General features: G+C 41.4%; 2 protein-coding genes and 1 non-coding gene across 3 annotated transcripts; 2 read left to right on the plus strand and 1 right to left on the minus strand.

Annotated features, from left to right (window-relative positions):
- Positions 1 to 9266: 9266 nt before the first annotated feature.
- Positions 9267 to 9725, minus strand: LOC110689488. Its single transcript, XM_021866274.1, has one exon. It carries the CDS (start codon positions 9723 to 9725, stop codon positions 9267 to 9269), a length of 459 nt encoding a protein of 152 aa, XP_021721966.1.
- A 585-nt stretch (positions 9726 to 10310) lies between these two features.
- On the plus strand, positions 10311 to 13829 carry LOC110689254 (LRR receptor-like serine/threonine-protein kinase FLS2). Its single transcript, XM_021865995.1, has 2 exons — positions 10311 to 13383; positions 13525 to 13829. Exon 1 carries the CDS (start codon positions 10373 to 10375, stop codon positions 13376 to 13378), a length of 3006 nt encoding a protein of 1001 aa, XP_021721687.1. The 5' UTR covers positions 10311 to 10372; the 3' UTR covers positions 13379 to 13383; positions 13525 to 13829.
- Positions 13830 to 14656: 827 nt separating this feature from the next.
- Positions 14657 to 14727, plus strand: TRNAG-GCC. Its single transcript has one exon. It is a non-coding gene; the product is annotated as a tRNA-Gly (tRNA).
- The last annotated feature ends 200 nt before the right edge of the window (positions 14728 to 14927 follow it).

Genomic DNA, 14927 nt, shown 5'->3' on the forward strand with positions numbered 1-14927 from the left:
CCACCATCAGCGCAGTATTGCTGAAGGAAGAGAGTAAGAGTCAGCAACCGATCTACTTCGTCAGTCATACACTAACGGATGCCGAGACTCGCTATCCTCTACTCGAGAAAGTTGCTTTCGCGGTAGTAGTAGCTGCTCGGAAGCTGAGGCCCTATTTTGATTGCCATCAGATAGTGGTCTTAACTGATCAGCCGTTGGAAAAAGTTCTCGGCAAGGTTGAAAAATCTGGTAGGCTAGCCAAGTGGGCTTTTGAGCTCACCGAATTCAGCATCAGCTACCGTCCGAGGGCTGCCATTAAGGCTCAAGCTCTAGCGGATTTCTTGGCCGAATGCTCATACCAAGAAGCGCTAGACAGTGAAAAGAAAGTCTGGACCGTGTTTACGGATGGGTCTTCCACCGAAAACGGTTCGGGGGCAGGAGTAGTGATAACTTCTCCCGAAGGCAAATCCTTTGAGTATGCACTAAAGTTTTCTTTTAAGGCCTCGAACAATGAAGCCGAGTATGAGGCAGCAATCGCCGGCCTAAAATTGTGCATCTCCTTGGAAGCCGATCATGTCTGCTTAAAAACAGACTCTCAGCTAGTTGCATATCAGATCAGTGGCAGCTACGAGGCCAAAGAGCCCTCCATGATAGCTTATCTTGCCAAGATCAAATCAGTCATTGCAGAGCTGAAAACTTTTGAGGTTCAGCTGATCCCAAGGGGTCAGAATACTCAAGCCGATGCACTCTCCAAACTTGCTAGTTCATCTTTTACCGAGCTGAACAGATCTGTATATGTAGAAGTGCGTCGAGAGAGAAGTGTCGACGAAGCACCTCAAGTGTGCTGCGCTGACCCAGAGCCTAGTTGGATGGACCCCATCCTAGCTTTTAAGATTCGGGGAGAAACTCCTGAGGATAAAGCTTTGGCCTCCAAGATGAAGAGAACCAGTTCTAGGTTCATTGTCTTCAAGGGGGAACTTCTGAAAAAGTCTTTCTCAGCCCCATTGCTGAAATGCGTGGGACCAACAGATGCAGATTATATCCTACGGGAGATTCACCTCGGCATCTGTGGGAACCACATTGGGGGAAGAACCTTAGCCCACAAGGCATTGAGGGCTGGATATTACTGGCCCACCATGATCGCAGATGCTAAGGAGCTGGTTCGGAAATGCGAAAAATGTCAAAAATATGCTCCAGTTATCCATCAGCCAGCAAGGGATCTTCAGCCGATCCTTAATCCACTCCCGTTTGCCCAATGGGGACTGGATATACTGGGACCATTTCCAGAGGCTGTGTACCAGAAAAAATGGCTGATAGTTGGTGTCGACTACTTCAGTAAATGGATCGAGGCCGAAGCAGCCTCGAACATTACAGAGCAAACTGTCAGAAAATTTGTCTGGCAGAATATCATCACTCGCTTTGGCATCCCGAGAGTATTTGTCTTCGATCATGGGAGGCAATTTGATAACTTACCGCTGAAGCGGTATACAGATCAGTTCGGCATCAGACTGGCATATTCAGCGGTATGCCACCCGCAAAGTAACGGACAAGCCGAGGCTGCAAATAAACAGATCTTAAATGCCCTCAAGAAGAGGGTGGAAGATCAAAAGTCCAAATGGCTAGAGGAGCTCCCTGGAACCCTTTGGTCCCTTCGGACAACTGAAAAAGAGGCAACGGGCCACTCACCTTTTGAACTGGTGTATGGTGCCGAAGCCGTCCTTCCAGTGGAAATTGGCTCTGAGAGCCTTCGAGTGCACCACTTCTCGGCTGAGAATGAGCGACTGATGAGGGAATCTCTTGATTTCCTCGACGAAGTAAGAGACTCAGCCCGAGATAGAATGGCCGCCTATAAGCAGAGAATCAGCAAATTTTATAACCGAAGGGTCCATGCAAGGCCTCTCAAAATTGGAGACCTTGTCCTTCGGAATGCTGCTGCAGTTCAGAAAGGCCGAATCCATGGGAAACTCTCAGCTGCATGGGAAGGACCTTAAGGAATTTATGATGAGCTTCAGCCAGGGACATACCGACTTCGGCAGTTGGATGGAACTGAGTTGAAAAATCACTGGAACGCTGATGTACTGAAAAAATACCATGTGTAAACCCTTCGGGGCAGAACAATCTTTGTAAATACATTTTGAACTAATGAAAGGCCTTGGAGCCGCCATTTATATAAATGTTTGCAACTTTTTATCCTTTCAAAATTTTCTTTGTTCTATCTACTCTTTAAGGGTTTTTTTTATTCAACCTCGTCTGAAACCTTCGCCTTCGGGTAACTGGGTTTCAGATTGCTGACAAAACTCGTCTTTTTAAAGAACACTGGTCTTTCAGCTGAAGCCAAACTTCAGTAAGACTTGTTCTCCAAAGACATGAGTCCATGGACAATTCTGGGATATTGCCTTAACTGAGCCTTGTATCCCAGAGAGCCATTATCCGAAACATTGCCTTAAGTTGGCCCTGTGTTTCGGGTATCCATTTTTCAAAGATAGACAGAAAATCAAGGATAACAGCAACAGTTGAAAATTTTTATATCAGCCTCGTCTGAAACCTTCGCCTTCGGGTAACTGGGTTTCAGATTGCTGACAAAACTCGTCTTTTTAAAGAACACTGGTCTTTCAGCTGAAGTCAAACTTCAGTAAGACTTGTTCTCCAAAGACATTAGTCCATGGACAATTCTGGGATATTGCCTTAACTGAGCCTTGTATCCCAGAGAGCCATTATCCGAAACATTGCCTTAAGTTGGCCCTGTGTTTCGGATATGCGTCTTTTAAAGAACACTGGTCTTTCAGCTGGAGTCAAACTTCAGTAAGACTTGTTCTCTAAAGACATTAGTCCATGGACAATTCTGGGATATTGCCTTAACTGAGCCTTGTATCCCAAAAAGCTAATATCCAAAGCATTGCCTTCAGTTGGCCCTGTGTTTCGGATATCCAACTTTCAGATGAAGTCAATCTTCAGTAAGACTTGTATCCCAGAAGCATTGCCTTCAGTTGGCCCTGTGTTTCGGATACCCATTTTGAAGAAGTGAAGAAATTGCTTATTCCGCTGAAGTCATACTTCAATTTCTGGGGGGCAAGAAGCACTCTTAGTGCAAGTATGTACGGCAGAATTGAATAAACAGAAACAGTAAAGCATTCAAAAATAAAGCAACTGAAGAAAAGAGCATCAGATTAATAATTCATGCTAAAAAATTGAGCTACAAGTTCAATTTAACAGTATCGGCAGCCGCCCACAAGCGGAAAATAACAGCTGCCGAAATACGTACATAAGCAAAAAAAAATAAACTGTTGTACGACAAGGCAAGCTGAAGCAAAAAACAAGGCAAAAAATTCAGAAAGCGGCAAGTCTAAAGTTAAGCACATGATGAACCGCAAGATTCTGAAGACGACTGCCCGAGTTCCTATGCTTCAGCCTGAGGATCAGACTGATCAGTGTTGAGCCCCATGGTGGCCTCAGCCCCAGCAGCAGAAGAAGCGGGCTTTGCACTCTGCCGAGCCTCCCTTTCCCTCTGTTCAGCTTCCAACTCCATTCTCTCAGCTTCCTCTTCGGCTTCCTCAACCTTAAGGATTTCAGCTTCGGCTGGAGTTGCATACTTCATATGAGGGTCTTCGGGATTCTGGACCCACTCAGCACATTTAGACCAGTCCAGCTTCGGTTCAGCATGAAGGCAGACTCTTCGGCATACTCGGAACCCGTTTCTGAAACCCATCTCATATTCATCTTGGGTATAGACACGGACTTTGAGTAAAGCCTCAGCATCAGCCAGCTTCTTCTGGGTCTCCTCCAAGTCTTCCTTGGATTTCTTCAGCTCATCAGCGAGCTTGGAGGAGGAACCTTTCAGCTCATTCAGCTCCTGCTGAACTCGGGAAGCCTTTGTCTGAGCTTGGGCCACTTCAACTTTTTGGGTCATCAGTTGATCCTCAGCCTCATGGAGTTTAGCTCTTTGGGCTTCGGCAGCAGCAGCAGCCTCTGAGAGTTGGACATCTTTGGCTTGGAGCAGCTCTTCAGCAGCCATTCGGCTGGTTTCAAGAGCCTCTAGACGTTGCTGCACTTCAGCTTGTGCAGCAGCTCCTTCCTGAATTCGGCTCTCAACAGCAGCCTTGAATTTGGAGACGTCCACTCCCATATGCTCCTGGAGGAATTTTTCCCCTTCCATCAGTGGGGGAAAAACTTCCTTCTCCATAGCGTCGCAGAAGGTTTTGAGGGCTTCAGCAGCTCTTTTCTCATACTCCTCACCCTTCTGCTGCTTCTCTTCAGCTGCTGCTTGCTTCAGCTTAGCAAGCTTTAATTCCTCTTCAGCCACCTTCTTGTCGTGCACAGCAGCGTCTACCCTATCTTGTAGGGTATCTATCAGCTCTACAGTGAGAGTCTGATTGTGCACGAACTGAAAACAGGAAGACAAAAAAAAAATAAAAAATAAATAAATAAAAAATAAAAAAAATATATAGAGCTGAATTTCAGAGGAAATGAAGACAAGGAAAATTACCTGCATCATCAGCAGTTGGTTAGACCTGGCTGGGTCAGGAACTGATCTGCTGGATTCGCCCATCCCAGCAGTGGCCTTCAGCGACCAGATCCTTGCCCTATCTACTTCGGACATGCCAGCAAAATCGCCGAAGTAGGCTGCAGCTCCTTCTCGGTTCTGACCCCATATGAGGTCCCAGATGTGGTCTGGGATTGGAATTCGGGGGGCCGAGAAACCCATTTCTCCAGATTACAGAGTCTGGAAAGAAGGGAAGGATGACGATGGAGCTTGATTAGCTTTGGATGGCTCAGCATCATCCTTCTCAGAGGAGTCAATTACTATGACCTCCTCTTCTTCAGGGGTGAGGACGAAAGCCTCAACCTCTCTTGCGATGTCTGCCGTGAAGCCCTCAGCACTGGACATCACGGCATCCTTGTTTTCGTGCTCAGCAGCACTCTCCCTAATTTCTTCTTGGACCCCTCCCTTAGATTCGGGAGTTCTCTGACCCACCTCCATCTCAGGAGGTGGCGGAGGGGTCTTTTGAGGTGATTGGGGTGGTGGCCGGGGAACCCTCGGCGATCCATTGCCTTCCTCGGGTTCCCTTATTGCAACGCCGATGGTCATCGGCCTCCGCTGAAAGTCATGAGGGCCGATGATGGCCATCCTTCGGCGCCTTTTCAGAAGGGGCTGCTCGTCCATATCTGAGTCTGAAGACTCTCCTTGTATTTGGTCTTCGGGACGAACAGGAGCTTTGCCTTCTCTGTGTCTGTTACTCTCTTCAGACTGTGACAGACAGGGGGGAGGAAGAATGTGAGTAAAAAAAAAAAAAAAAAAAAAAAAAAAAAAAAAAAAAGAAGAAGAAGAAAAAAGAAAAAGTCTGAAAGCTCACCGAGGTCTTCAGCAAAGCCTCGTCTTCTTCAGCTGCTCTAGCTGCAGCTTCGGCTTCAGCAGCTCTGGAGGACCCTTCTCCTCCTTCGCAAGCTTCGAGAACCCGTGCAACCTCTTCGGCTGTGCGGGCAGCTTCAGCTTCTTCGTCCAGCAGCTGAAACCAAGGGTCTCTCTTCTTCCACCAAGGCTTCTGCCTCTGATACAGAGCAACAGCCTCAATTTGGAAGTGGGAAGAGTCTAGATGAACTTCCCTATGCCTCGGCTCAGTGATAGACGGGGCCCGTTCAGTTACAACTCGTTCTCGGTTGACACCAAGACGAGCGTAGTTAATGCCAACGTTGGTCTCGTCCCGCTCTGAAAAAAGGAAAGGGGAAAGGTTAGCTCAGATAGGTTGGCACAGCATAAAAAAGCGAAGCGAGAGAAGAAAAAGAGAGTTAAAAAGCCTCGGCCCCAGCCGAAGAAGCTTACCATCCTTAAACTTTCGGCTGAGGCCAACAGCTGCTAGCATGTTCTCTTGGAAAACGTAATGCGTATCGGGGAGCCAAGTCTCCGGGATATGCTGCATTCGGCCACTGCCCCCCCGGTTCGGCAGCTTGCCGAAGATATGTTGCTGATCCAGATTCGGATCCGCCCCGTTATCTGCGGGGGGACCTAGACTTCCCATTTCGGGATCAGGCTCAGCGAGGTACCGGGGAGCGCTGAAGACGCAAGGGTGGCCCGGATCTGTGGGTGCCCTAACCCAAATCCATTGACCTCTCCAGTCCTTGTCTGAAGAGTCGTTTGGCCACATGGTTAGGTATTGGGGCCGGGACTCAATCCGGTACCACCCGGAACCATGGCTTCCGTGCCCACTTTGAATATTTGGCACTAGCCGATGGAGCTTTTTGAAGCAGTGCAGGTTCGGCACGTACTTGAAGAACTTGCAGACCCATAAGTATGTCATCACCCTTCGGATGCTGGTGGGAGTTAACTGACATAGAGAGATGTTGTAATGGATCAGCAAGTCTCGGACGAATACGTCCAAAGGGAACCTCAGCCCGTACTGAAGCTGTCTTGTGTACACCCCCACATACCCCGGGGGTGGACGATGGATTCTATCAGAGGCCGAGGGCATTCGGCACCAATACCCATCAGCTTCAAAAATGCCGTAATGCAACTCAATTTGCTCGGCAAATCGATATTGATCGGCATTCTCCACCCACCATGGGTAGGGGCGGTTCTTTATCATGGCCGAAGCAACTTCGGCATTCTCCCATTCTGAAAACCCGGGGAGGATATCCCAAAGGACAGCGGGAACTTCATCATCCCGTCCAGAAGCGCTCGGCTCCTCCGTTCTCTGAGGAGGAGCCGAGGAAAGGGGAGTCGCCCTAATCCCTTCAGCAGGGTCAGACTCTGGCCTTTGACCATTCCAGGTCCCAATCCTGTTCCTAGGATCGGGAATCGGCCTTGCTCTTCTTGGAGCACGGGCTCTACCTCTAACTCCTCTTGCCATTGATTATTTCGAAGAAAAAAGTCGAAAGAAAAGGGGAAGGAGTTCGAATTCGAAGAAAAATAAACTGAAATCAAAGGAATTTACCTTAATCTGAAGCGAAAGTTGCCGATTTACGAGTTCGTAGTGGCAAGTCTCAGTTTCTAAGCTTAATGCTCGGGGAATTTGCGAAGTTTTGATGCGGGTTCTTGGTTTCTCTCTCGAGAATTCTGGGTTCGTGTTGGTGAATAAGTGAGGAGAGATGACGCGCCTCTGTTTATATCTCCAGGTACGGGATACGAGGAGTCTGCGTTTTAATTTCTCTTAAATACTCCACTAAGTAACCGTTAAACACATGATCTTGTGATTAAACTGCCCATTATCCGTCCAACTTCCACAATCATTAATCGTTGTTATCTCATTAATTACGGTTTAAATTCAAATTTTTGGATTAATTAAATCATTTACTTCCCTCCTTTTCTGAATTAAATCAAACCCGACCCGTCATCCTTCCAAATCGGGTCTGGGGGGCAAGTTGTTTGGGTCCAATTTAGTCCAATTGGGCCTAAACACTAAATGATCCAATTAAAAGCCCAAGGTCAAGGTTCAACTCTCCAATTGTGCTAAAGTCAAAGGTCAGCCCACAAAGCAAGCCGATTGGGCTAAGGCCCAACCTCTCCATGTATGATGAGGTATAAAAGCCATCATATTGATACATTCAAGGGGAGAGATTCATTTTCTGATTCATTCATAGATTCATATGTTCATTCATATATTCTGATATATTCCATAAAAAGCCTCAAGCAACAAACTCTCTTGCATAGTGTCTTCTTCTTACACATTGTACTGACTTTAGCATCGGAGGGGCCTTCCTCGGCAACACCCCCGAGGCTAGTTTACGTGTGTTTACTGTGCAGGAAATCTTCGGCCCAACATAACTTGGACCGAATCCAGCCTTCTCCATTTCAGCGGACCTTCGGCAAGGTCCCATTGTTTTCACCCGAAACAACCTTAATTTTACAAAATTAATTAATAATTGTGCATAATTCCAAACGTCCAAAACAGAAGAGAACGAAGAGAATACTTGTAGTTGTACCTTCACACTTAAATGATGATTTTGGCTCAATTGTAGGATTTGGGATAGTTCTCAAATTCACGATAATTTATTTGTTTTGAAACCCCTCATAGTTGGCCTCTTGTTTTGCATAGACACGGGTGAAATGTCTTATTTGATTAAGCTAATGTCAAAGAATAGATATGGACGATGGGTGAAATAGATTTACTAGCTACCTCCATTTATTTATAATAAAGAGTATTATATGGAGGTATTATTTGAATACGGAGTACTTATTAGAAGTGAAATCTGAATTCTGTAATTTGTAAAAGTTTAAGGGACCCCATGATCAAACATTCAAACACGGTAAGAAGACTTGAAGTCAAATTTTTTGCTGTTAAAGGAAATGCTTGAAGTCAACTTAGAAAATAAGACTTTAATTTATTTTTTTTTTTTTTTAACAAAATAAGACTTTAATTCGTGGTTGTGTAGAAGTGTAGAACTAGCAAATGTTTGTAATTTTGATCTTTAATATGTTATTAATGTGTCAATAAAATTTAATTTTATAAATTATTGTCATCTCTATAAAACTTTATGAATTAATCTTTCAATAATCTATATTGGAAAGAATAATTTTTATTATTAATTTTTTGTTTTTTTTAGTTATTACACTTTCCTATTTTAGAAATTGTTAATTAGTTGTAACATTGTTTTATTTTTTATTTTTTACATTTTTTTCTCTCTATCTCTCTCCTATCCATACAGGTCCCTCTTATTTTTTTCTCTATATCTTATCTTGTAAAAATTGTCTAGAAGACCGTGAAATTGAAAGTGTAGCAACTAAAAACAAGGAGAAAGTATGAAAGTTATTAAAAAATTAATGTTTTCAATTTTTCGGATATTAGATAAAAATTTTAATACAAAAAAAATTATTATTTTTAAATAACTTTAAGGAAAAATATATATGCAGCCCTAAGAAGCTAAAAATGGAAAGGAAAGACAATAAATAACCACTTATTACACCGATTTACTCGTGAATTATCGATAAATTCCCAACTTAATACTAAAAAAGGAAGTATATTAAATGCTTATATGCAGCCCTAAGGGCTGCATATAGCGTTACCCTAAATTTAATTACTCCGTATTAGTTGCAGGGTAGCTTTTCTAAATTTCAACTTAATTAATTTTAAAAGATACGAAGTTTAAGTAATCAGAATTATGTGTTACCACATGTGCTACAAAAAATAAAATAAAAATGAGAAGCCTTTTGAAGGACAGGGGAACACACATCAAAAATCATTATTATAGTTGCACTAATATATGGAAATAATGGAATACAAGCTTATGATAAACAAGTACTCTCATCCGCAATCAAAACATCTCATTGGCCTTTTGAACAAGTTTCAGGAAGAGAATTACTCTGTAATAAGCAGATGGTCCCTGCATTTTGATAATGTTGAAGGAACATTAGATTCACAGCCAGGGGCGATGATTTCATCTACTACCCTTTTAGCATCCGAATAAACATTGATGTTCTGCCAATTTCTTGTTTTGATCAATTTTAGCGCAAGTTCAATGGCTTTTAATTCAGCATGATGACTAGAAGCATGATAGCCTCTCCATACTAGACCAACAACCCAGGCACCCAGGCTGTCCCTGCAAACTACAGCACAACCTGATTCTTTTGTGGAATTAAGGAAAGATGCATCACAATTAATTTTCAAGAAATTTGGAGGGGGAGGAGACCAGTGAGTAGGGATGGGCTTTAGACTTTCATTGTTGCATTCTGAAGAAAAGTAGAACTCCGAAGCAGCCCAAATATACTGGTGGATTATTTTTGAGATGGGGGTGTTTGATTGAGAAAAACCAGGCATTTCGCCTTAACCAGATATGCCAAATAGCAAAACAGAAGATCACATTCCATGGAATTAACCAACTTGTCATAGCCTTGCACTTGAGATTTTGAAACAACCACTCATGCCAAACTTCACTCATATTTATGATTTTTAAGAATGGAAAATTGTCATATTTTCCTCCCTACGTACTCCTTATCTCTCTTTACTTCCCTCTCATCCATCCTCACTTTCTTCACTCATATTTATGATTTTTAATTTCTTGAACTTTTCTTGCATGTAACCAAACAAAGAAAAACTAATTTGCAATTGTGTTTTTCCTCGAAATATGTTTTTCCATGAAAGCTAATCAAACTAAATGGGGCCTAAGTTGGAGAAAATAAGTTGTGAATGAGTTGGATTTTTTTGGCTCTCCGTATGCTTTACTTATCCAAAGTAATAATTGATGTCTTTAAAATTTCCTTTGTACAAGAAGTTTCTAAGTCTACTAATTAATTTCTTTCATTGACATTTATTGTAACTTGCATGACAAGTTGTGAGCATAGGTATGAATGTACAATAATTTCTTCGTATTGCAATTCTAATGCTTCAAAGTTCTATTTATATGTTTAGCACATACATTATATTGATACATATACATTCATTGATCTAGCCAAAGTTTGGTGACAATGAGTTCTCATAAACTCCTCCTTTCTTGTTTTTTGCTGTTTTCCTACTTCATTTGTGTTGCTCATGGGCTTGATACCCTTAGCAGCCACCACAACAACGTCATGTGTATTGAGAAAGAAAGAGAAGCTTTGTTGAAATTCAAAGAGGGCATTCAAATCGATAATTGCGGGTTGCTGTCTTCTTGGGGAGATGATGATGATGATAACAAAAACTGTTGTCAATGGCGTGGCATCCGTTGCAACAACCAAACTGGCCATGTAATCAAGCTTGACCTTCGTGGGGTTGTCACTTATTATTTTAAGGATCATTGTTTGCAAGGTAAAGTGAGTTCTTCCCTTGTTGATTTGAAGCATTTGAGTTACTTGGACTTGAGCCTCAACAATTTCCAAGACCAACCAATCCCTAGTTTTGTTGGTTACCTTGTGAGTTTGAAGTACCTTAACCTATCCAACGCTGGATTCAGTGGAGAAATTCCACACCAGATTGGAAACCTTTCCCACTTGATTTCTCTTGATCTTAGCTATTACATTCATTTTTATGACAACATTGAGAATCTCTATGTCAAAAACTTATCGTGGCTCTCAAATCTAAAATTGTTAAGTTATATTGACTTGAGTTCTGTCAGTCTCAGTAGAGCCATAGATTGGCTAAAAATCGTGAACGACCTCCCATTCTTAAGGTTTCTTCACTTGGAAAGTTGTAACCTTCCCTCTAGTTCAGTTCCATTGCAACTTTCATACATAAACTCCACAACCACTCTTTCATATCTTAATCTTGCTGATAATGGTCTTAATGATTCATCAATATTCCAATGGCTTTTTAATTTGAGTGGAATTGATACTCACCTTGCATATCTTGATCTCAGTAATAATCAACTAGAAGGTTCGCTTCCTAATGAAGTTGGAAATATGCATGCTCTTTCTTATCTGGACCTTTCCAACAATAAATTGCAAGGTCCGATTCCAAATACGATTTCAAACCTACAGTCTCTCCAACATCTCGACCTCTCATCAAATAATTTCCAGTCCTCGCAATTGCCTAAAATACTTGGCAATTTGTGTCACTTACAAAGTCTCTACTTGAATAAAAACAACATCACCGATGAGTTTCCCAACATAATCCAAACACTTACCAGATGCTCAAACAAGTCATTATCATATTTAAATCTGGGTGAGAATCACATATGGGGTCTGATTCCAGACGCGATTGGCGCATTTCCATCATTAAAACAATTATGTCTTAATAATAATCGTTTGAATGGAACCATCAGTCCTCGTTTGGGGCAACTGTCAATGCTCGATCGCTTGGATCTTTCTTCTAACTCTCTGCATGGTACACTCTCTAGCAGCCACTTCTCAGAACTTTCAAGATTACAATACTTGGACCTTTCAGGTAATTCAGCACTGGTGCTCGATATTGATGATGATTGGACTCCTCCATTCCAGTTGGATACTATTAGACTAACATCCTGCAGATTGGGACCGATCTTTCCAAATTGGCTTGTGAGCCAAAAAAATTATTCGATTCTTGATATTTCTGGTGCTGGAATTTCCGACAGCATTCCGAGTTCTTTTACATTATCTTCAAAGCTCACTTATCTGAGGATGTCTCAAAATATGATTTATGGGACGCTTTCAGATTTGGAAATACCAATCACAACGAGCCTTGAGTCTTTGAATGGGGTTGTTATAGATATGAGCTTCAACCATATTGAAGGTGCAATACCAACATTTCCAACAACCCTTACTTCATTAAGCTTGAATAATAATAAGTTTTCTGATCCCACCCTCTTTTTGTGTCCTAAGGTGAAAGTAAGTCTATACAATCTTGATCTTTCAAATAACTTGTTGTCCGGAAAACTTCCTGATTGCTGGATGAATTTTGACCAATTGTCTTTTATCCATTTAGAAAACAATAATTTTTCTGGTGTTATACCACCTTCCATTAGGTATTTGAAGAAATTGGAGACGTTGCACTTGCGCAACAATAGGTTTTCGGGAGAACTTCCAAGATCATTAGAGGATTGCACATCCCTGGTTTTTCTTGATCTTGCTCATAATTCATTTAGTGGACGTATATTGCCAGGCATTGGGACTAATCAAAAAAGCCTCAGTTTTCTAAGCCTTGGAAGCAATAATTTCGTTGGAGAAATACCTTTGAGCCTTTGTCAACTACCCTTTCTTCAAATCTTGGATCTCGCTGTCAACCAAATTTCTGGAACCATTCCAAATTGCATTTGTAATCTTAAAGCAATGCAAGATACATCAAATATGCTTCCAACATTGCAATACTCTATCACTGACCATAGTTCTAGTACCGTTGTCGTTGGTTTATACAGTGATGCTGCGCCGATTATGTGGAAAGATGCAGAAAGGATCTTTGGGAAGTTTATAGGACTAGTAAAGCTCATTGATCTTTCACACAATAAGTTGAAAGGCAAAATTCCCACAAAAATCTCAGCTCTGCAAGGTCTTGTCTCCTTGAACTTATCAAGAAACAGTTTGGTTGGAAACATCACACCGGAAATTGGACAATTGACAGGTTTAGAAGTTCTCGATTTGTCAAACAACCACCTCTCTGGTGAAATCCCTGCAAGCATCACTGCTTTGAGTTCTCTCAGCAACTTGGATTTGTCAGACAACCACTTCTCTGGAGAAATTCCGAAGGGCACTCAACTTCAAGGCTTCAATGCTTCAGTATATGCTGGAAATCCTCAACTTTGTGGAGCTCCTCTCTCGAATTGCTCTTGGGATCAACCACACCACAACTCGAGAGGGGGAGATAATACTGCTCCCCAGGATGACACTGATGATGACAAGATGTTTTTTCTGGGGTTGTATGTAAGTGTTGTGCTCGGATTTATCATAGGATTTTGGGGAGTTTGTGGAACATTGGTGCTGAAGAGATCTTGGAGGCATGCCTTTTTTCAGTTCTTTGATGACATGAAAGATAGGCTTTATGTCATGGTCTTATTGAGCATTGCTAAATTTAAAAGGAGGCTTTAAATCCAGTAAGTTCTTAATCTTTATTCTTTCCTGTTTCAATTTTTTTTGTTGACAACGACAATATTATTAAGTATTGACTGCATGTCTGTATCTATTATGAATTTAAATATGATTGTATTGAATATAACATAATTACAAATATGCAGCTGGCTGAGATTCGGTGCTAGAGGAATCGACTTATTTTGCTTACGGCCTACCTATGTGCTAGGGAGCACAGAATCAGAAGTCCTCTGTTCAGATTCTTGCTTTAGATGCTCTTAGCATTGCTAAGTCCTCTCTGTACTTTCTCGTTCTGTCCTAGATTATGTAATAGAGCTGCACATTTCATTGCTAAGTCCTCTCTCGCTTACAATGAACTGAGATGTTAGTCATGTAATCCTTGCTGACAAGCTAAGGAGAGTTTATCTTAATAAAATCTGTCCTGTTTTATCGAATTTTGAGGTGTCTTTGGCACTCTACATTCTTGAAGATAAGCTTTATTTCAGTTCGTGGATGATATCATGTACAAAAGTTATGTGACAATTACTATATAAATGCTCATATCAGGTTGCAGAGAAAATCCCAACTATAACATCTAATCACATTAGAGACTTTCTATGGAGTTTGATTGAATTTGAGTTTGGGTTGAAAAATAGGTACCCGTTTTTGTGCTCATGCATTGACTTGTTTTACTGAGAAGAATAACAAAAAATTTGCAATTTTGATTTATACTTGCTAATGCTTATTTTAGTCATTAATAAATTATAACAGCTTGATATAATGAATTTTATAAGTTGTGGCAAAGTCAAGTATCCAAGACCATATTTATCTCGTCAACAAAAAAAATATATACAAGTATATTTCTTATAAATCATCCAATATAGCAAAATAAGCGCACAAAACAAAAGTCAAAATACCTATATAAACTTATAAAGTAAGGGCCTGTTCATATTTACTTATTTTCAGTTCAGTTCAGTTCAGTTCAGTTCAGCTCCAATCAGTTCAGTTAAGTTCAGTTCAGCTCTTAATTTCCCTCTCTCATAAAATATTCATTTCAGCTTAGTTCAGTTCAATTCAGTTCAGTTCAGTCAGTTCAGCTCCAATCAGTTCAGTTTAGTTCAGCTCCAATCAGTTCAGTTCACCTCAATTCAGTAAATATGAACAGGCCCTAACAGAGGGAACAATACATATTTCATTATTTCGCATACAAATACAATTACATTAAAGTTAAGATTCTTTAATGGTTTGAAAATATTAAATATTATTCTAAAATATATTGAGTAACAATGTTAACAAAAAGCACCAGTGGTCTAGTGGTAGAATAGTACCCTGCCACGGTACAGACCCGGGTTCGATTCCCGGCTGGTGCAAATTAAAGCTGTGAAGAATTCTGCGCATTCTGCGGCACTTAAGGGTCCGCCACCATCTTCTGATCTACCAGAGAAGAAGCTTAATGTGCATCTGAGCTTAACATTTTTTTAACTTGTCTCGAGTAAGAGATCTTCAATTTGTCATATCAAAGAAGATCATTAGACTCTTAAGTAGACTACTTTCACATAAGAGAACTTAT

This window comes from Chenopodium quinoa, unplaced genomic scaffold, assembly GCF_001683475.1.
Source record: "Chenopodium quinoa cultivar QQ74 unplaced genomic scaffold, ASM168347v1, whole genome shotgun sequence".
NCBI classification, from domain to species: Eukaryota; Viridiplantae; Streptophyta; class Magnoliopsida; order Caryophyllales; family Amaranthaceae; genus Chenopodium; species Chenopodium quinoa.

Coding starts and splice junctions, on each gene's coding strand:
- LOC110689488 (XM_021866274.1), bottom strand. CDS start 9,725: ATGCCTGGTTTTTCTCAATCAAACACCCCCATCTCAAAAATAATCCAC.
- LOC110689254 (XM_021865995.1), top strand. CDS start 10,373: ATGAGTTCTCATAAACTCCTCCTTTCTTGTTTTTTGCTGTTTTCCTAC.